The sequence below is a fragment of the Anolis sagrei genome, chromosome 1 (assembly GCF_037176765.1).
Source record: "Anolis sagrei isolate rAnoSag1 chromosome 1, rAnoSag1.mat, whole genome shotgun sequence".
Lineage (NCBI taxonomy): Eukaryota > Metazoa > Chordata > Lepidosauria > Squamata > Dactyloidae > Anolis > Anolis sagrei.
This window is the reverse complement of record NC_090021.1, coordinates 332,568,716-332,590,711: the sequence shown is the minus strand read 5'-3', so window position 1 is coordinate 332,590,711 and position 21,996 is coordinate 332,568,716. Positions and strand designations below refer to the sequence as shown.

The window sequence follows — 21,996 nt, the reverse complement described above, 5'->3', positions numbered from 1 at the left end:
ATCAGTGCAATTAAATCTGGGATAGAGCCATTTTCTTTGTCTGACTTGCATATGGAACATAGGAAACAACAGTAGATCAGGCCACTGGTCCATCTAGTATTGTATTGTCTCATCCAACCTCAATTTTTCATACCTTGAGATAAGTTAGTTGCCAGAATCATCATCCATTGCCGATGTTGACTAGGACTAGTAGACAGTGTTTCTTAATACCTAAATGTGTATTTTCCTATTCTGATGTTTGTACATTTCTGGATGCTGGTCATTAACAGTAATATATATAGGGCTAGTAAAGGAAGTGACTGGACTGACCTTGAAGGAGCTGGGCGTGGTGACGGCCGAAAGGGAGCTCTGGCGTGGGCTGGTCCATGAGGTCACGAAGAGTCGGAGATGACTGAACGAATGAACAACAAAGTAAAGGTTGAAGGACTTTAATGTCTGGAAGCTTTGATCAGTATGCTCACTGGTAGTGGTAGATTCTGTTATTGAAGTTTAACAAAATATGAGAACTTTGGTTTAAGAACCATTATTCTTGTTCTCACAAGCAGTGGATGGACCAGAGTTTTAAACTCAAGCTTTCTTATGACATGACACAATACAATAGAAACTAAAAACAAAGCAAGTGCATCTACACATTAATATAAAAATGAAAAATAAATTATGTATTTGTGTCATGAATATACAAAATAAAATTAAAAACAAAGACACACTGGAATTAAGGAAAACCAACCAAGGAACTCAAAGCTTTGGTGTTCTTACTTTAGGTCATCTTGGAAGAACCTAAAATAAGCACCTTCTAGAGGATGTTGGTCATAGAGTCACACTGGAGGACCTAGAGGTTCCTAGAGAGAACATTTTTGAATCAAATCTCAGAATAATCATCAAAAGTCCTCAAAAGTTAGTACTACAAATGTGGAGGGACACCGGGACTTCTCTATAAACTGGACTTGACTTTGACAGTCCTTGCTATAGATGGTCCCTTCAAATAGAGTACTATACAATAGGACGTGCATGACCCTAGGACACAATTTTCCAAATTTTTCATGCTAGTGACATGCTTTTTAGACATGCATCCTTTTGTGACATGGTGTAGTGAAATTGCTACTCTATGTTAAAGTTTTGGTGTATAACTCTATGTTTACATATGGCAGATAGGGAAGAATAGGCACAGACAGGGTAGCAACAGCAGAGATAGGATTCATTTGCATATGGGAAGCCGATTGGTCATATGCAGATTAGTGTAGGCCCAGGATTTGAAAAGGCTGCTAGGCCAAAATGACAGTTGGGGAGAGCAGAGCTGAACATTCCAAAGGGGCAGAGTCAAGGTTCTGAAAGAGGCAGTTAAGAGTGTGGGAGTTTGAAAATGACAGTTAGGAAACTGTGTGTGAAGAGGAGAGTTGGTTTTTGAGTGTCTGATAGAAATAAGTAGTTATGAAGATGTGTTAAAGACTTCTGATATAGAGAAGCAGTTAGTTAAATAGAGCTCGAGTTTTAAGGAACATAAAGAAGTGTTGCCTTAGTTCAGAATATAATTCAGCCAAGAGTGTGTAAAGCAAGTAACATGTTTGTGAATGTGAAACATTGATAGTTTATTCAAGAAAGTTAACCAAGTAAATGATACTGACTGTAAGCCTCAAGATTGCAACAAAACACAAATGTAACCACAAGCGTTGGAGCCAGAAGTTATAAATAAACTGTGTTACTTGGTTATACACAAGAGTGTTTCATTGCCTGTGCTATAAAGTACAAAGGTTTAACGGCACACAGAAAGTCCCAGCTAATATAAAAGAAGAAGAAACTGAATCAGTATAAGAGCAAAAAGGTTTTGCCTAAATAAAGTAATAGTCTCTCTCCCTCGCTACAATATAAATTGGTGGCAGTAATATTACGCTTCTTTACACATGGTAATTCAGTTTTACAAGCAAACCGGAGGTTAACCCCTTATAAGAGTTTCATTCTCTCCCTCTCTCTCCCCCTCTCTCTCTAAATATTATATAATATATATAAGTTTCATATAATCTTTAGTGTATACACACGGTTTGTATTTCTTTTCTTTTCCACTTCTTATGTACTACAGTTAATTATTGTGTAGTTTCCTCTTAAGCTGCTCCTTGTGGTTCTTCACAAACATTATTGTCAACAGATTTTATTTTCTTAATTAGGAACTTATCCATTTTAGTGGTAATTCTGCAACTCAATCAACAAATTGTACAGAAGTTATAACAATACTTGAACAGCACCAGGACTCCACTTCTGGAGTGTTTAAACCTCTCTGGAGGTTTTTATACAGAGACTGGATGGCCATCCAAGGGTGTTTTGATTGTGCTTTCCTGCATGACTGAAAGGGGTAGAACTAGATGTCCTTTGGGGGTATTTTCCAACTCTAGTAAAGTATAGGCTGCCTGGGAGGCTAACGGAGTCTCCTTCTTTGGAGTTGTTTGAACTGAGACTGGATTGCTGACTGTTGGGTCGGCTTTAACTGTGGTGAAAGGGGGTTGGACTAGATACTCATCCTAGCTCTCCTCCTCTTCCTCCTCTTCCTTGCCAGGAAACCTTTGTTTGGGAGAGGAAAGCAATTTTCATGCAGCACATCTATGGACTAGAGGTGACACACTTGTGTATCCCGACACATAGTTAGGAAAGCTCTGCTCTAGAATAAGCAGAATTAGATCCAGAGAACAAAAAACATTCCAAATAACTGATCACTTAGTCCTTAACTCTCATATTATTGGTAGTTATGATTTTAGCTAGCGTTATTGGATGACATCAATGAACCGCACACTTTTTTGGCTGTAGTCCAAAGTCCTTAAATATCCCATTAATCTGAAAAGGCAGATTACCCAGCAGGGTAAGAAACCATGAAATGAATACAACTGTACTGTGTGCTGCAGTTTAAAAAGCATCAATGTCATACCAATTTCATATTATAATTGTTAAAACAATCAACATTCCTTAGATGGGCATGAAATATGCCAGTTCCTTTTGAGCTGAGATCTGTTCGCAGAGTGGTGAGAGGCAGCCTTTACAACCTAGTCCCGGAGAGCTTTAGAAGTCCATAAATAACATTTCTGTTCTTCAGCTGCAAAATTTCATATACAGAGCTTTAAATCATTTGCAGTGAACTAAAGTTCTCTGCTTGTGAAAAGTTCACACAACTGGTTGTAATGTTGTATAAATTAAGCATTCAGAAACTTGGTGTAAAAAATCCTTATTCAGATGCTTAGCTGCTATTGGAATAAGCATAAGGTGCTTCATTATTTCATTATTCTTTCCACATTATTTACACTATTCATTTGTTATTGTCTTGGTCATTACTCAAGAATTGTTGGGTTCAAGATAGGCAAATAAATCTGTAGGTGGGATATATTTGCTTTATGAAGGGGTCACATTAACTCTCTTGGCATCTTGCTGTCATTTCTAGGCATCTATTTGAATGTTTGAATTAAACTCCCATTTTATGAACTGATGCCAAGCTCTGCTGGTTTAAGAATGTCAATTGCAGCACCTTTCAAGGTGGGAACAAGGTCAGACAGAGGTAAAGATGAGGCCAATGTTGTCTGTAGGCAGCACAAATTTAGACACTCTTAGTTGCTGAGACCAGCAAGAAAATCTGACCTGGAAAGTGGGAGCAGGGAGGCATGTCTCAGATGACCTATTTGGCCTGCTTTTTAAAAAATCATGTTAGAAGCAACTTGAGAAACTGCAAGTCGCATCTGGTGTGAGAGAATTGGCCGTCTGCAGGGACGTTTCCCAGGGGATGCCCGGATGTTTGGTCTGTTGATGCTAAGGAATATCGTTGCTAGTTTAGGGGGATAGTTTAAGGGGATAGTTTAGGGGGGAAAGCATGCGGGGAATGCGGAAGTACTTCATCAGTGTCGCAGATGGACAATTAAAGCGACAGCTCCCCTGGCGGCCAGAAAAAGTTAAATAGCCTCTGTGTATGTCTGTATATGTTGTATGTCAAATTGGCATTGAATGTTTGCCATATATGTGTACATTGTAATCCGGCCTGAGTCCCCTGCGGGGTGAGAAGGGCAGAATATAAATACGGTAAATAAATAAATAAATAAATAAAGGCACTTAGGCTGTCTCTCTATCTAATACTCCCCTCAACCTGGGTTTCTTAGTTCTTATACAACACAGAGAAATGCTTCTAAGACATTTCCTTCTCTCCGTCAACCATTCTAGACTGGGATAGGAACGAAGAAGGATTGTTGAATGAAAGAGAAAGATGATTTCACCCCCCCCCCCCCCAAAAAAAAAGATTTTTGCAGCTGTAACTTGGATTTACACCTGCTTGTGTCAGTAACAGGCATGTAGTGGGGGGAGGGGGGGCTCGGGGGGCTTCAGCCCCCCCCCCCCCAAATTCTGATGGTGGTTCGCAAAAAGGCCTTACTGGTGCATTATTTAAACTGTTATGTTTATTCATATCATGATCTGATCACTATACTCAATATATCCCATATGCATGTATTGGGGGTAATGATACAAAAGGTTTGCTAGGCTAGGCCCTCTTTCACTCAGACTCAGCCCCCCTCCAAAACTCAGCCCCCCCCCGAAACCCCCCCTGAAAAAAATTCAGCCCCCCCCCCTCCCCGAAACGAAATCCTGACTACGGGCCTGGTCAGTAACATAGAGTTTTATTAAATCTGCCTTCCTTTTACGAAGTTCAAGTTGGAATACATAGTTTTCTCATCCCTGCTCCCTATTTAATTTTCACAACAAATCTGTTGGGCCTAAGAAATGCTGTTAGGCCCAATACCACTTAACGAATTTTACGTTTGAGCGAAGATGTACATGTGAACAATGCCCAGTCCAGACCTTTGAAAGGATAATTTTTGTGTTAGAAAGCTGGTGAGTAAATGTGGCAGAGCTTTATCTGTAGCTGCATTCTGTGAAATTCACTTCTGAAGGACATTAAGCTGGCTCTATCCCTTCTGACTTTCCAGTGAGTAATGAATACTGTGCTGTTTCGCCTGGCTTTTAGCTCCTAAAATTAAAAGTGCCAAGCATGGTTTTTTTAACTGTTTATGTAATTCTTTATGAAGTTTATGGTGTTTTAATTGGTACTTGTTCATTTATTTTAACAATTGTTCATTGTCTCAGGGACCCTGGTCAATGGAGGGGTGAGTCCCTTTGGCTTTCACCCATTTTGGTTCTTGGTCAAGAGAGAAAATAATAATAATAATAATAATAATAATAATAATAATAATGACAACAACACATGAATCCATTAAATAAAATATCTCGGCTGAGAGGGCAGCCAATTAAACTACCTGCAGATTCAGATTATGCTCATTTTATTTTCTTAAATTCTCTTTCCCCATTGTGGGTTTGATGAATATAAAACATCTTTCTCTGAATATGTGCTTTAAAACACAACAAGGCCATTTGCATTGACTGCTGAGAGCTCGGTGCAGATTTACCTTTATGGAAATGACACCCAGGGTCATTTTAAAAATGGGAAGTTTTCTATATGTCTCATCCTTTGACTAGCAAATGCTCATTCTTCTTACTCATCTTTTCTATGACAGCGTCAAAAATGCAAAGCAATGTTCTTTTTGGTAGAGGAAAGGAACAACCATCTTTACAAGGAATGGGCACAAAATATATTTCAAATTTCGTGGGTGGGTTGGTCTTCTGAAGATTCAGTGGAATTAAGTGAAGGTTTGAAGTATATTTGTCATGTCAGTTAATCCTGTTATGTAGACAGGTAGCATTTAAATGCAAATTAGGTATTTTCTAGATTCAGATCAACGTTATTCGTTAGAGCACTGAGGAGAAAAGAAACAACCACAATTTTAGGAGTTTCTGTTATGATGGTGTTTAATTGCTGCTACTATCATCTGACATAGGGATAGGTCTAGGAATCTATATAGACATTGCAAGGCTTAAAATGGGTTCATTCATGGTGTTTGTGGTGTTAACTGTTGCACTTTATTTGTTTCATATTCCTTTCAAGAAAGGAACTATAGAAACTATTGAGGTTTCTTCTTTTTAATACCCAGTGACGCAATGGGTTAAACCCTTGTGCTGGCATATCGGTCAGCATATCGGTCAGCAGTTTGCATCTGGGGAGAGCAGGTTGAATTCTCTTTGTCAGCTCCAGCTCCCCATGCAGGTACATGAGAGAAGGGTCCCACAAGGGCGGCAAACCATCAAACATCTGGGCATCCCCTGGGCAATATCCTTGCAGACGGCTAATTCTCTCACACCAGAATCGACTTGTAGTTCCTCAATACACACACAAAACAAGAACAAAACACACATACACACACAAACCTCCACTGGGATCCCCCCTGAATCCCAGATAGACTTCCACCCTTCCAGAGAAATAGCAAATATGATTTTCATTGTACAGCAGCTCCAAGAAAAATGAAGGGAACAAAATCAACCTCTGTAAATGGCATTAATTGACATTGCAAAGGCCTTTGACACTGAATCGCAATGCTCTCCGGACCATCCTCTTGAAAATCAGATGCCCTGATAAATTTGTGGATATTCTGTAGCTTCTCCTCAATGACATGTTGGCAACAGTCTTGGACAGCACAACTGAAAAATCCTACAAGTCTCTTGGGAAGACAGGTGACAAACATGAGCATCCTGGAAGAAGCAAAGACCACCAGCACTGAAGTGATTTTCCTCCATTGACTTCACTGGACAGACCACGTTGTCCTAATGCCGATCACCATCTCCCAAATCAGCTACTTTACTCTCAGCTCAAAAATGGAAAACCGAATGTTGGTGGACAGGAAAAGAGATTTAAATATTGGCTTAAAGCAATTCCCAGAAATGTGAAATAAACACCAGGAGTGGGAAGCCCTGGCTCCTGAGTGCTGGAATTGGAGGTCGGCTGTTACCAACAGTGCCATGGATTTTGAAGAGGCACAAATAGAAGTCAAAATTGAGAAACATGCCAAGAGGAAGGCACTCAAAGAAACCCTTGCCTTCCATCTGGAAATTGATATCCCCATTGTGAAAGAAAGACTATGTGGATCCAGAATATGTCTTCACACTCATCTACGAACCCACCCCAGGACTCTACCTCTGGAAAACAATCACACTCGGCCATTTTTCTTTGTCATGTCAAGAGAAACTGCAAGTCGCTTCTGGTGTGAGAGAATTGGCCGTCTGTAAGGACATTGCCCAGGGAACTCCCGGATGTTTTGATGTTTTCTCATCCTTGTGGGAGGCTTCTCTCATGTCCCTGCATGAAGAGCTGGAGCTGATAGTGGGAGGTCATCCACACTCTCCCGGGATTTCTAACCTGTAACCTGTCGATCTTCAGTCCTGCCGGCACAGGGGTTTACCCACTGCGCCACTTGGCCATGAATGATTGCCTATAGATAGGCATAGATTCCCTTTTTCAATTTCCATGTGACTATTCCCAGAATAGCTTCCACATGTACAATAAGGGGCCCCAATTTGAGAACTGCTCCCATACCCTAATCCACTTTAATCTCCATTCTGGCAGCCGGTGAAACTGTTGTAAGAAAGCAACCGTATTCTCCGTCCAATCTTGGTGAACAATCTAGCCAAAGTATTTTGGATCAGATGAATTTTTCAGAACTGTCCAGCATAGAGAATTTGCTTTCCATAATGTGCTTGCTTTGTGTGTGGCTTATTTGGAGGTAAATTTAAATGCTGTATTTAAAACTCTGGGGGTTTGTTGTTGAAAAATTAATAAGTGCATAGATCCAAGAAACCTCCACAAACTCTGTCACTGTCTGCATCTGGTACTGGAACTGTGGCAGTGATCCAGGAGGCTTTGATGCATTGAGGCAGAAAGAGGCTCATGCCAGGTAACTCTGAAGCTTGCTCTACAGCTAAGCAGACTGATATTGCCATGTATTATTAAACAGACATTTGTTTTCTTTGGAGGCACCAGAGCATTTTTAGTGTGCAGACCTATGCATGTTCATTCTGTAATAGATTTCAGAGAAATATAGTCTTAGGAAAGTTTGTGGGATTGATGTTTAGCAGAGGTGATGTTTTTCAATTCAGGCAATCAGCTTCCATGATTGGAACTGGAAATAAATATCCCCCGGTCTCCTTCAGTCCTCTCGAAAATATTCAGAAAAAAATCCCCCAAAAGCAAACTGCTGTTTGCCATTTTATATATGGGAATCCATTTACTATGCCATGAAGATGAGAGACAGGGCCTTCTCAGTGGTGGCCCCTCGTCTGTGGAATTCCCTCCTTAATGATGTTAGGCTTGCCCCCTCTCTCCTCATATTCAGGAAACAGTTGAAGACCTGGTTATGTCACCAGGCATTTTTATCATTTTATTATGTCCATTTGTTATGTATACTATAAAAAACATAGTCTGGAAGGGTAAGAAGGCGCAAATAGCAAGATTTGGATGTGGTGGGTGGCTTCAGCAAAGAGGAGAACAAATTCCCGATGAATCTAGCCCCAGAAGTTATAGAATGCAACTACTAAGCTGTAGAATACATACTACATTCAGTCCTAGAAGTTGCGGAATATAAATATGGCTTAGTGGTGTTTTTTTAAAGCCTTTAAAAAAAAAAGATCTTTGTACACACTTTTTACTTTATAAAAGTAATGTTCCTTTCTGAAATAACAAATATGGGCATCATTATCATCATCACTATCAACAGCATGTATCGAACAAATCATACCCAATTTGTAAAGGACAGATGAAAAATCGGTATCCAAATTTTAAGACCCAGCTCAGTAAACTAGAAGAATAAAGTTCTCTTTAACAAGGAAGAGTGGCACAAACATCACATGCTCAAAATAAGTGATTACAGTGGACCTTTGGTGTCTGCTGGAGTTTGATTCCAATATACCATGTCTTGGAACCAAAATCTGTGGATGTTAAGGTCCTATTACATATATTTATTTACTCCATTTCTACCCCCGCTCTTCTCATCTCGAAGGAGAGTCAGAGGGGCTTACAAAAGTAGCAAAAATTCAATGCCACATTACAACATACATAACAAATGGACATAATAAAACTGTTTCCTGAATATGAGGAGAGAGGGAGCAAGCCTAACATTGTTAAGGAGAGAATTCCACAGATGAGGGGCCACCACTGAGAAGGCCCTGTCTCTCATCCCCATGGCATAGTAAATGGATCCCCATATACAGGGTGAGGCAGCATAACTTCCTTTTAAAAATGCACGCCATTCAGTCGGTTTAAGACATAGCGGAGCGCTAGTGGTCTCGTTTGAGAGGCAGGAGTATAAGTTTTGTCCTGACATAGTATGTATAAAATGGCAAACAGCAGTTTGATTTTGGGGGAATTTTTTTCTGAATATTTTCGAGTCATAGTTGATTGTATAAATTGTACAAAACCCACAGATACAGAGGACTAACTATATATACACAGGAAAATTGAAGTTCCTACCTTGAAAGTTAGCTTTCATTGGGTTTTAGTTATCCAACTGAAAACAAATGTGCAAACATTGTTGAAATGGAATTGGATTGAAGGACTTTCAGGTTTTCTGGCTTAGAGGAAAATCAGGTATTTTTTGCCATAGTTGGCTAATGTGTCCTAATCAGAGGAAAGATTGCAAATCAGTCAAATATAAAACAGTTCCATCAGGAAACAAACTTATTATAGGACAAAGGTTGCTAATTTCAATTGCTTTGATCCCCAGTTAAGGGTTCAGGAAAGTGCAAAGAGCAAGAGGAAAACTGGGTCCCTTTCAGATTGAAAGAGTTAATTGTGACTGGGCATTGGCTTTAGCATATATATTCTTAATTACTTGGAGAAAACCCAAATGAAATTTTCCTCTCTTTTAGGTTGCAAACATAGGTTTTCTTTGTATCTCATTTGTGAGAGACTGTGTAAGCAAGATGTTTTGTTTCAAGTAAAATGTATATATATATTCAGAGCTGTCCTCACAATATCAATGTTTTCTATTTGTAATGGGTGTTACTTAATCAAAAGTATTTATTTATTTACTTACTGCGTTTGTATACTGCCTTTCTCAGCCAGAGGTGATTCTTCTTTGTGCAATGCTTTTGTCATATTAATGTGAGTACTGTATTTCTGATATATTAAATTCTTCAGCATTTCCATGTAGGAATCTGGGTTACTGTGCTGTAAAGGTTATGTTTTATTTTGGAATTCCGCCCTTCTTTTTTGTGTATAACTTTTCAGTTTTATCAATAGGAGAAAAATGCAGAAGGAATTAATTATGTGGCTTTTAAAAACAAATTGAGAACCGGCCAGTGCTTTATTTCTTAAACGAGAAAGAGATGGTGGCTTAAATGATTTGAAAACTTGGATGAGTTATGGACTGCAGAAGTTTCAGTTGCAGCAGGAGGAAAAAAGCAGGAATGGCATTTTGTATTTCAGCTTGACAGTTGTTTATTTTCAAAGGCCGTTGAAGATGGAGTAGGGTTAGGGGCTAAAATAATACGAAAATGGATCTTTCTAATCTATCAGTTTTGTCCCCCTTTTCCACCCGAGTGTTGATTGATTGGAATCAATAAGATCAGGAAAAGAATACCCTCAAAATCCATATCCACCCCGTGACTGGTGTGAGAGGATGAGGAAGACCAAAATTTTGAGTAGAAGCTTCCATAGGGAAGTCATTAGCTCTTCCTAAGGAGATTCTTCTACACTTTCTGAAATCTGAAATCTTCTTTGTGGTCTTTGTGACTCACACATGTGGGTCTTGTGCCAGCATAAAATATAATCATGGAAAGAAACAAAAACAAGGATGTACTTAAAATGGAAAGAGTGAACAATTTGCATAGCTGCCTCAGTGCTTTTTGTGTGTGTCAGAAGTGACTTGAGAAAAACTGCAAGTCACTTTTGGTGTGAGAAAATAGGCTGTCTGCAAGGATGTTGCCCACGGAACGCCCGGATGTTTGATGTTTTACCATCCTGTGGTAGGCTTCTCTCATATTGCTGCATGGGAAGCTAAAGCTCGACAGACGGGTTTACCCCACTTCCCTGGATTCGAACCTCCGACCTTTTGGTCAGCAGTCCTACCGGCACAATGGTTTAAACCAGTGTTTCTCAACCTGGGGGTCGGGACCCCTCTGGGGGTCGCGAATAGGTATCAGGGGGGTCGCCAAAGACCATCAGAAAACATAGTATTTTCTGTTGGTCATGGGGGTTTTGGGTGGAAAATTTGGTCCAATTCTATCGTTGCTATGGTTCAGAATGCTATTTCATTGTGGGTGAACTATAAATCCCAGCAACTACAACTCCCAAATGTCGAGGTCTATTTTCCTCAAACTCCACCAGTGTTCACGTTTGGGCATATTGAGTATCCATGCCAAGTTTGGTCCACACCCAGCATTGTTTGAGTCCACAGTACTCTCTGGTTTTAGGTGAACTACAACTCCCAAACTCAAGGTCAATGCCCACCAAAGCCTTCCAGTATTTTCTGTTGGTCATGGGAGTTCTATGTACCAAGTTTGGTTCAATTCCATCATTGGTGGAGTTCAGAAGGCTCTTTGATTGTAGGTGAACTATAAATCCCAGCAACTCCAGCATTACCAAATGACAAAATCAATCACCCCCAACCCCACCAGTATTCAAATTTGGGCATATCGGGTATTTGTGCCAAATTTGGTCTAGTTACTGAAAATACATCCTGCATATCAGATATTTACATTACAATTCATAACAGGAGCAACATAACAGTTATGAAGTAGCAACAAAAATAATTTTATGGTTGGGGGTCACCACAACATGAGGACCTGTACTAAGGGGTCTTGGCATTAGGAAGGTTGAGAACCATTGGTTTAAACCATTGCACCACCAAGTGCTACCCCAGTGCAACTGAGGAGACACTCAGAAATTAATGTTATGCTCAAAAGTTTGTTAAAACTTCTTTCCATCTCTGCCTTATTTCATACTGCCCCATTTTAATCCATATCTAATAGTTCCTTTTTCCTTTGAAAAACAAGATTGCTTAGGGTTGATTCCTGAGTAAATGGAACTGCAATCTTCTTGTAGAACTTGTTCAAAATGCTTTCAAGTTGGACAGAGTTTCCACTTTCTTTACAGTAAAATCAAACATCACCCCTTTCCCTATTCAGCCCCAACTGAAAGTAAAGGTCTTTTAACTCCTCTCCTCCGTTGGGTTGCAGATCTGGACCTTGTAGAATATGTCCAAGCTTCAACCTGTTTTACTGACAAGGACTATTCTTTATGTGATATAGGATAGAATCATAGATTCATAGAATCATAAAGTTGGAAAAGACCTCATGAGCTATCCAGTCCAACCCCCTGTCAAGAAGCAGGAAAATTGCATTCAAAGCACTCCCAACAGATGGCCATCCAGCCTCTGTTTAAAAGCCTCCAAAGAAGGAACCTCCACCACACTCCCGAGCAGAGAGTTCCACTGCTGAACGGCTCTCACAATCAGGAAGTTCTTCCTAATATTCAGATGGAATCTCCTTTCCTGTAGTTTGAAGCTATTGCTCCATTGCGTCCTAGTCTCCAGGGAAGCAGAAAACAAGCTTGCTCCCTCATCTTTATGACTTCCTCTCATGTATTTATACATGGCTATCATGCGTTCTCTTCTTCAGGCTAAACATGTCCAGCTCTTTAAACATCCTCTTTAAGGATGTTTATTTTATGTGATTGGTTTAATACTGTTTTATCAGGGGAGGGTCAATTTTGATGTGTTACGCTGTTTTTAATCGATGGCATTGAATTGTTGACAACACTGTGAACCACCCTCAGTCCCCTTCAGGGTTGAGAAGGGTAGTATACAAATACCGCAAATAAACAAATAAGAAATAAAGATTAGCTTAATGATTGAAACAGATATTGTGTGTGTGTGGGGGGGGGGGGGGAGAGAACGCAACGACATATGTACTCTTTTAGGTTTGGCAAACGTGTTGGAAGGTCTTGGTATCTCTTGTTCTATTTCTTAGCATTTTTAAAATATCGCCAAACATTTTTGTTTTTTGCCCTTCTCAGCATCAGCTGTAGCATGCTATTTGCACTCTCAAGTGGGCTTTTTTTGTAATTCAGAGCAAGTCACAACCTTGAATATCTCTTTGGACTCATCTGAAAAAGCTAGTTGCTAGTAGCAGATGCAAACTTACATATAGTCACGGCATCCTGCCTTAATTTCATCTTTAGTCAGTCATGCAGAAATTTAGGACTAACACTGACATTTCAGGGAGCCTTGATTTCTTAAGGGCAGTTAGTTTGCAGAATGTGTGTACAAATGCATCTTCAAGTTGCGTTTTGATCTATAGTCACCCCATGACATTTCATGGGGTTTTCTTAGGCCCCTTCTACACTGCCATAAAATCCAGATTATCAAATCAGATAATCCAGATTGTCTTCTTTGGATTATATCAGTCTACACTGTCATATAATTCAGTTCAAAGCAGATAATCTGGATTGTATATGGCAGAGTAGAAGGGGCCATAAGGAAGGAATACTCAGAGGTTGTTTTGCCAGTTCCTTCCTCTTAAATAGAACCCATAGCACCTCATATTCAATGTTGGTTTTCCATCCTAGTACTAACCAAGGCAGATCCTTCTTAGCTTCCATGATCAGCCAGAATCTGGTGCCTTTAGCACAGTGGTTCCCAACCTTTTTTTGACCAGGGATCACTTTGGCCAGGGACCACTTGCCAACATTAGTACCAAAAGGGGTGCAAATCAGTTTTTGGTCAATTTTAGGTTCGGTTTGGTTGGGGGGGGGGGGGGGGCTGATTCAGAAAATTGCATTGGATAGATCAGCTCTAGTTTGTGTTAAAGAGCACATGCCCACCAGTCGTTGCCCTCTGCTTGTCCACAGAAAACTATATTTAATACGCCTCTGCACTATAAGATGGTTTTGTGAGACCAGTTGCTCTCATTGCAATGGTGTAGTAACGGTGAGGTCGCGGACCATATTTTAGTTCTTGCGGACCACTGGTGGTCCATGGACTACAGGCTGGGAACCATTGCTTTAGGGTGTTTACATTTTTACATTTTATATCTATGGTGTCCTTCTCTCCATTTTTGAAACAAATGGGGATTTAATTAAGAAAATGAATTTTGATTCCGTTTAAAAGGCCATTCTGAGAATGCATGTGGAAGCTTAGAGAGCCCTGCAGAGAGAGATTAAAAGTAGTTTCCCCTTTCTCATTAGGCCTTTCAGGAAACAATTGATTATAAATGGCACTAGGCTTGCTGTGTGATATTTGTTTGATATTACTTATGACAAATGATAGGTTTTACCTAATAAGTTCAACAGTGACACAGGAAAGCAGCTGCATTCAGTTACAGTAAGCCTGATGTCAGTAAATCTTATTTTCCACCCCTCCCTCTCCAAAGAATTATAGCTAACAAACCATTTTCCCCATACTGTTAAGGTCTAGGAAAGAATTTCAAGCAGGAAATGGATCGTATAATGGCCAGTAGAGTGCTTTGATGAGATGTTTTAAATCCAACTTTATAAGGGTGAACATTACCTTCCTAGTACAAATCTCCTAAAATATACCACAGTCCTAAAACATCCCCTTATATCTTTCCAACAGGGTCAGCATATTTCATTAGCTCCTGCTCCGAAGATGGAGGAAGTGCTCTATGAATATATGCCGCTGCATATAGAGACCTATGGGCCACAGGTTCCAGAGCTTGAATTACTTGGGAAATTAGGGTAAGTATCCTGCACCTCCAACTGTGACTGTCACTGAGATGTTGTTCCATTTGGGAACTTTTTTTTCCCTCCACTAAAGCAGAATTTTTGAAAAAGAAGAAGCAAACAGAAAAGCCTTAATGAAATAGTCGTCATCCTGCCCAAACCAATGTTTTGTTTGGGTGGCTAAATGTGATTTTTGTTTCTCCCTCCCTCTTTCTTTCCTTGTCTGGTCTTTTATAGATCAGTTGAGAATTTGGCTGGATTGCATTAGTGTTTGCAAGGTTGCCGTTGGCAGTCAAGACGAAATAGCTGTTCATTTTCAGTTGCACAGTATCAACATGTAGAAAAAACAACAACGTAAGGGGCTTGGTTAGCCCAGCAGCTGCTCTAAGCCAGTAAAAATATCAAAACTGGTGTTTAGTTATGGGAGATGTTAGATTTTACTCTGTCTTAGCACGCAGTAATATGTTCTGTTAACAGATTCTTCCAGATGGGAGTCAAGGAGTTGGCAATATTTGGTCCTTATTTTTCATGGTTTTTAAAAAAGATTCAACTAACACTTTCCAGAAAGTTGGGGAGGCAAAATGGAGTACAATTATTTTGGATTTGTTTCTAACAAACAGAAGAATACTGGTTATTTGGGTAGAGATCATGGCATCCTTGGTGGGAGTGATCATGAGTGATCACGGAGGTTGGGAGGCCCTGTTCTCGGTCTAGCCGTGACTGGTGGGGACAAGATACAGGACTTTTTCAGTGGTGACTGTGAAACACTTTCCCTGGTGAGATTAAATTGGCCCCTTCCCTCCTCTTATTTCACAAACAATGAAAACTCTGCTTTGGAAGCAAGCATTTGGCAAAGCATAATTATCTGTGCAATACAGTTGGAATTGGCTTGGGATTGATGAATATTTATTTATTTGCAGCATTTATATTCTGCCCTTCTCACCCTGCAGGGGATTCAGGGCGGGTTACAATGTACACATATATGGCAAACATTCAATGCCAATTTTTGACTTACAACATATACAGACACACACAGAGGCTATTTAACTTTTTCTGGCCGCCAGGGGAGTGTTGCTTTCATCGTCCATCTGCGACACTGATGAAGTACTTCCGCATTCCCCGCATGCTTTTTTGCTGGAGTGCTGGAATCTCTTTTATGGCCTCATAAATCAGTTAATTTAGCCTCCCCACACTTTAAGGTGGTACCTAATTTTCCTACTTGACAGATGCAACTGTCTTTCGGGTTGCAAAGGTTGACAACAGGCTACACAATTGGTTGGAAACCCACTCCAACCCGGGCTGGCTTCAAACTCATGACCTTTTGGTCAGAGTGATCTTAATGCAGCTGACACTTAGCCAGCTGCGCCACAATCCTGGTTTGATTATCTGGCCATCTAATGTTTACATATGTATTTTAATTATCTGGCCATCTAATGTTTACATATGTATTTTAATGTTGTTGTAAGTTGCTGTTTAATTGCTTTTAATGGTTGTTGTTTGGGCATGGAATAATGCCACTCATGTAAGCTGCCCTGACTCCCCTTCGGAATGGGAAGGGTGGGATATAAATTTCAGAAATAAACAATAAATGTACCTTTGGAATGTGTTATACAAATGAAAAGGGATATCAGACACACATACTTGATTTCAAAAAAGCTGATTTTAATTATCTCTGAAATACTGGGTGAAATCCCATGGGCAAAAGTGCTGAAAAGGAAGGGAGAACATGATGCATGAGAGCATCTTAAAATTATGATGTTAAAGGCACAGTTGCAAACAGTTCCAATAAGGAAATAAAATGGGAGATGTCTAAAGAAACCAAGGTAGATGTTTCAAGAGCTTTCAAATGAGCTGAGATTTAAAGGAGACATGTATAAGAAATAGAAGAAAGGGGAAACCACCAAAGAAGATTACAAATGGATAAACTTACTTGCAAGGGAAAATCAGAACTCAGCCAGTGTTTGGGTTTTATGACTATTTTCAGATCAAGAGGAACAGCAAGGAAATAGAACGGCTATATAGAGAAGAAGGTAACAGAGTAGAGAGAAGGCTGACTAGTTCAATATCTTCTTTCCTGAGTCTTCTCTTGAAGTGGGTTAAACTGCTGAATTGCTGAACTTGCTGACCGAAAGGTTGGCGGTTCAGATCTGGGGAGTGGAGTGAGCTCCTGCTGTTAGCCCCAGCTTCTGCCAATCCAGCAGTTCGAAAACATTCAAATGTGAGTAGATCAATAGGTACCACTTCTGCGGGAAGGTAACAGTGTTTCATGCAGTCATGCTGGCCACATGACCTTGGAGGCGTCTACAGACAATGCTGACTCTTCGGCTCAGAAATGGAGATGAGCACCACCCCCCAGTCGGACATGACTAGACTTAATGTCAAGGCGAAACCCTTGAATCCATTGTTTCGTGTCTTAGTCTTTGGAGCAGCGGAAAACGATATGACATTCTTTCAAATATTTAAGTATGGTTATCATATCCCTATTATTGTCTCCCTCAGTCTACACCAGGCATGGGCAAACTTTGGCCCTCCAGGTGTTTTGGACTTGAACTCCCACAATTCCTAACAGTCTACCAGTTGTTAGGAATTATGGGAGTTGAAGTCCAAAACACCTGGAGGGCCGAAGTTTGCCCATGCCTGATCTACACACTATGCACCTATTTTTTCCATATTATTTTTATTGCAAAATATATGAGGAATGGGGAACGGTAAAAGAGTGAATATAGAAGAGGGGCATTTTTAATGTCTTGCATCTCCGTCTTCTTCCATTATTATCTAATACAAAAAAATGGTTTCTATGATGTTGAAAAGGGGAAAAAAGACAGAAGAAAAAAGAAAACATTTCTTTTCTGATCTAAAACAGAACTAATCTTATCTCTTTTTTGAAGTTACAATCTTGATAAGACAATGTGTTGTGGATTTAATATACAGGCAGTCCCCAAGTTACAAACATCTGACTTACAAATGACTCTCAGTTAAAAACAGGTGTGCGACAACAAGAAGTGAGAGGAAATTACCCCTTGGAAGGGAAATTCACTCCTGGAAGAGATATCACAGGGAAAAGGTATCTCAGCTGAAACATTTATCACCAGTCATTGTTTCCACAACAAGCCAAAGTTTTCAAAATCCAGTTATCACAGGGACAGAAAAAGAGGTGAAATCTTCTGAACAGGGGCACAGACAACAAAACAAAGAACACAGGGGTGCTCCCCCTTCCCTATGCTATCCAAAGCTGCTGCTGTTTATTTGTTTAGTTGCTTCCGATTCTTTGTGACCTCATCGACCAGCTCACTCCAGAGCTCCTTGTCAGCCCTGACTACCCCCAGCTCCTTCAAGGTCAAGCCAGTCACTTCAAGGATACCATCCATTCATCTTGACCTTGCTCAGCCCCTCTTCCTTTTTCCTTCCATTTTCCCCAGCATCATTGTCTTCTCCAAGCTTTCCTGTCTTCTCATGATGTGGCCAAAGTACTTCACCTTTGCCTCTACTATCCTTCCCTCCAGTGAGCAGTTGGGCTTTCTTTCCTGGAGTATGGACTGGTTTGAGTGGTCCAAGGCGCTCTCAGAATTTTCCTCCAACACCACAGTTCAAACGTGTCTGTCTTCCTTTGCTCAGCCTTCCTTATGATCCAGCTCTTACATCCATAGGTTACTATGGGGAATACCATTGCTTTAAACTATGCTGATCTTCGTTGCCAGTGTGATGTCTCTATTCTTAACTATTTTATCAAGATTGGTCATTGCTCTCCTCCCAAGGAGTAAGCGTCTTCTGATTTCCTGGCTGGAGTCTGCGTCTGCAGTAATCTTTGTGCCTAGAAATACAAAGTCTGTCACAGCCTCCAAATTTTCTCCCTCTATTTACCAGTTATCAACCAGTCTGGCTGCCATAATCTTGGTTTTTTAAAAATGTTTTACTGCAACCCAGCTTTTGCCGTTTCTTCTTTCACCTTAGTTAGAAGGCTTCTCAGCTCCTCCTCGCTTTCAACCATCAAAGTGGTTTCATCTGCATATCCAAGGTTGTTAATGTGTCTTCCAGCAATTTTAACTCCAGCCTTGGATTCATCAAGCCCCGCACATCGCATGATGTGTTCTGCATACAAGTTGAATAGGTTGTGTGAGAGTAGACAGCCCTGCCATACGCCTTTCCCAATCTTGAACCAGTCGGTTGTTCCATGGTCTGTTCTTACTGTTGCTACTTGTTCGTTATACAGATTCCTCAGGAGAGAGACAAGGTGATTTGGTATGCCCATCCCACCAAGAACTTGCCACAATTTATTATGTTCCAGACAGTCAAAGGCTTTAGAATAGTCAATAAGACAGAAATAGATGGTTTTTCTGAAACTCCCTGCCTTTCTCCATTATCCAGCGAAAATTGGCAATCTGGTCTCTCATTTCTCTGTCTTTTCTAAACCCAGCTTGTACATCGGGCAACTCTTGCTCCATGTATTGTTGGAGTCTATCTTGCAGAATCTTGATCCAGAGCTAAGAAATAAATATTTTTGTATAGAGTTACACTTCAAAAATGTCCCTGTTTCGACTTACAAATTCAGCTTAAGAACTAAGCTACAGGACCGATCTTGTTCGTAACTTGGGGACTTCCTGTACCTTGATTTCAGTAAGGTTTTTTGACTTGGTCGCAAGAGTTGTATATGATCTGCAGGTCCTACATTGCTCAACCTTGTTGTTGGGAGGGAAAAGCTTTGTGAAGAGGCCAGACTAAAAGGTAAGGTATAAATTGACTAAATAAATAAAATCCCACACTGGTTAAACCAAACAGTTAGCAGAAATGCATCAATCATGTGAATAAGATTGTGCAGTTGGTTACAATATGACCTCACTGTGTGGGGTTGGACTCAGTTTCTTGAGGGTCCATTCCAGCTGCTTTACTGATGAGCCCTTTAAATGTTGAATTTCGTCTCCAGTTTATTGTTCTGTGCTTTTTTCTCTCCATTTGCTGGTGTATCAAGTTATCAGAGGCCAATATTAATTAGCTTTCCCAACCCTAACATGGGCTGATCTAGCACACACCACCTGTTCCTGGAACAGCTGCTTGGGCCGCCAAAGCCCTGGGATTTCTGATGACAAATGAAAATGTGCGTCAGGAAGCAGGCCTCTCATTCCATACCAAGGACCTCTTGGTTCTTGACATTTCATGTTTTCCTTGTGAGTTTGAGAGCAGCCTTGCAGCAATAGACGTGGAACAGAACTTATATCTAATGCTTGTCAGCACCAGGCCAAATTTCGTCAGGTGGTGCTTGTAAAATATTATTGCTCTTTTAGAAAAAGCATACACATCAGATGACTAATAAAATGGATCATTCTTAACACAGGATCAAAAATTGTTATTGTGATTAACTATAGCGTGGAATTGATTACTTACATATAAGTCGACCTCATGTAAAAATCAAGGGCAGTTTTTGGGGCCGAAATGATGGAATTTGATTTGACCCGTTGATCAGTCAAGGATTATTCTGTAGAGAGAGGAAAGCATTAGTGATGCTTTAGGGGCCAGCTGCCCCTGGCCAACATTATTTTCCTTCCCAGACACTCAAAAAGACTAGAAGTGGCATCACAGTGGAGGTAGAAAAGGTGAATTGATGCTTCCTTTAAGGACTAAGTTCTTATTTTTTGCCACTCTACAGAAAGATGGTTCATTTTCTGATAAGAGATAAGGTACAGTACTTATGTTGATTCATGCATAAGTCAAGCCAGTTGTTTTGGGTTGATTTTTTTGACTAAAATTCCTAAACTGAGTCTCTTCTGGGAGAGAGGGCGGGGTTATAAATAAAGTCTTCTTCTTCTTCTTCTTCTTCAACTTCAACTTCAACTTCAACTTCAACTTCTACATGAGTATATACAGCAAGTGGTTAGCTTTAATAGATTTTAAATAAAGTAATAAGCAAAAAGGTTGTCCATAGTTAAAATGGCAGCTGTTAAAATTATTATAAACACATTTTATGATTTACTTTTTTCAATACATATTTCAGTGTCAAAGGTGCAGGTGGCCAACCAAATCTCAAAAGAGGCACTCCCCTTTGAGTCCTCCGGGAAGAATGCTAATACTAAGAAATATGTGTCTTTTATATTATAGGTAAAGGTAAAGGTTTTCTCTTGACATTAAGTCTAGTTGTGTTTGGGGGGTGGTGCTCATCTCAATTTCTAAGCTGAAGAGCCAGCATTGTCCGTAGATACCTCCAAGGTCATGTGACCAGCATGACTGCACAGAGCTATGTTACCTTCCTGCAGAAGCGGTACCTACTGAGATCTCACAACCTCTGAGGAGGTCTGGCATAGATGCAGGTGAAATGTCAGGAGAGAATGCTTCTGGAACATGGCCATACAGCCCGGAAAACTCACAACAACCTATTGCTCTACTCACATTTACATGTTTTCATACTACTAAGTTGGCAGAAGCTGGGCCTAACAGTGGAAGCTCACCCTACTCCCTGGATTCGAACTGCTGACCTTTCGGTCAGCAAGTTCAGCAGCTCAGCGGTTTGACCCGCTGCACCACTGGGGAATGTATTATATACATCCACTTATCTGTGAATAAAGGATCAATCAGCTCATTTTATCACTAATATTCCTGAGATCACTTGATTAACATTTTTGTGTTTAGCTTGCAGCCCTAGTCATTAGTATCGGAAGAATAAGTTCATCAACTGCCAGGTAGACTAGAATTAGTGTGCTTTCAATGCAATATTCCTGCTTCTTGGCAGGGGGTTGGACTGGATGGCCCATGAGATCTCTTTCAACTCTATGATTCTATGATTCTATGATTACCATTGCTGTTTCAGTGCTTGTTCTCGTGGTGTACAAAACCATGTGGCAGAAGTGTTGCAAGAACTCCATGGGGAAGTTTTGTGACCTCAGCTCCCAGTTGCACCTTGACTCCCTGTTTCAGTTCAGTCCAGTTGAGACTTGAGCCACATTGCGTTAAGAATATGGAAGAGAGGCAGTTCCTGAATTGGGAAATTCCTGTTGTGCATCTCCGTGTTGTAGCTATTTCTGTCCGGCTTAAAAGCGAAAATGGAAAGAAGGTGCTTGATGTGAAGAAGATGCTTGCCTACAATCTCATCCATTGAGTATCACCACCAAATGTTTTATTTGGTGGAGCTTGTTTTCTTTCAGACATTTTTAGTTATTGAACCATTGTACTTAGCTAAAAGCTTCCAGTGTTTGGCTGTTGTTTGAGATAGAGCTAATGCCATATAGTTGTCTGAGCTCAAAACTATGATTTTGGAAACCAGGAATTGCATCTTCACTCGGTCATGGGAACCTAGGTTGACCTTGGGCAACCCCTTCGGGGTTGATATAGAGCGGGGTAACAATGCAGTAAAGAAATACTCTCTCAGCCTGAGGGGAAGACAAAGGAAACAACTCCCAAAGCCTAGAAAAGCCCTTATAGGATCTGCT

At 40.4% G+C, this 21,996-nt stretch overlaps 1 protein-coding gene across 1 annotated transcript in view; it reads left to right on the top strand.

Moving 5' to 3' along the window:
* The window catches only part of MNAT1 (MNAT1 component of CDK activating kinase), a 167,394-nt gene that overhangs the window by 91,160 nt on the left and 54,238 nt on the right, over window positions 1–21,996 (top strand). The window contains exon 7 of the mRNA XM_060754088.2: window positions 14,475–14,596. Coding sequence (XP_060610071.2) covers window positions 14,475–14,596 — 122 coding nt within the window. The remainder of the gene's footprint in view (window positions 1–14,474; window positions 14,597–21,996) is intronic.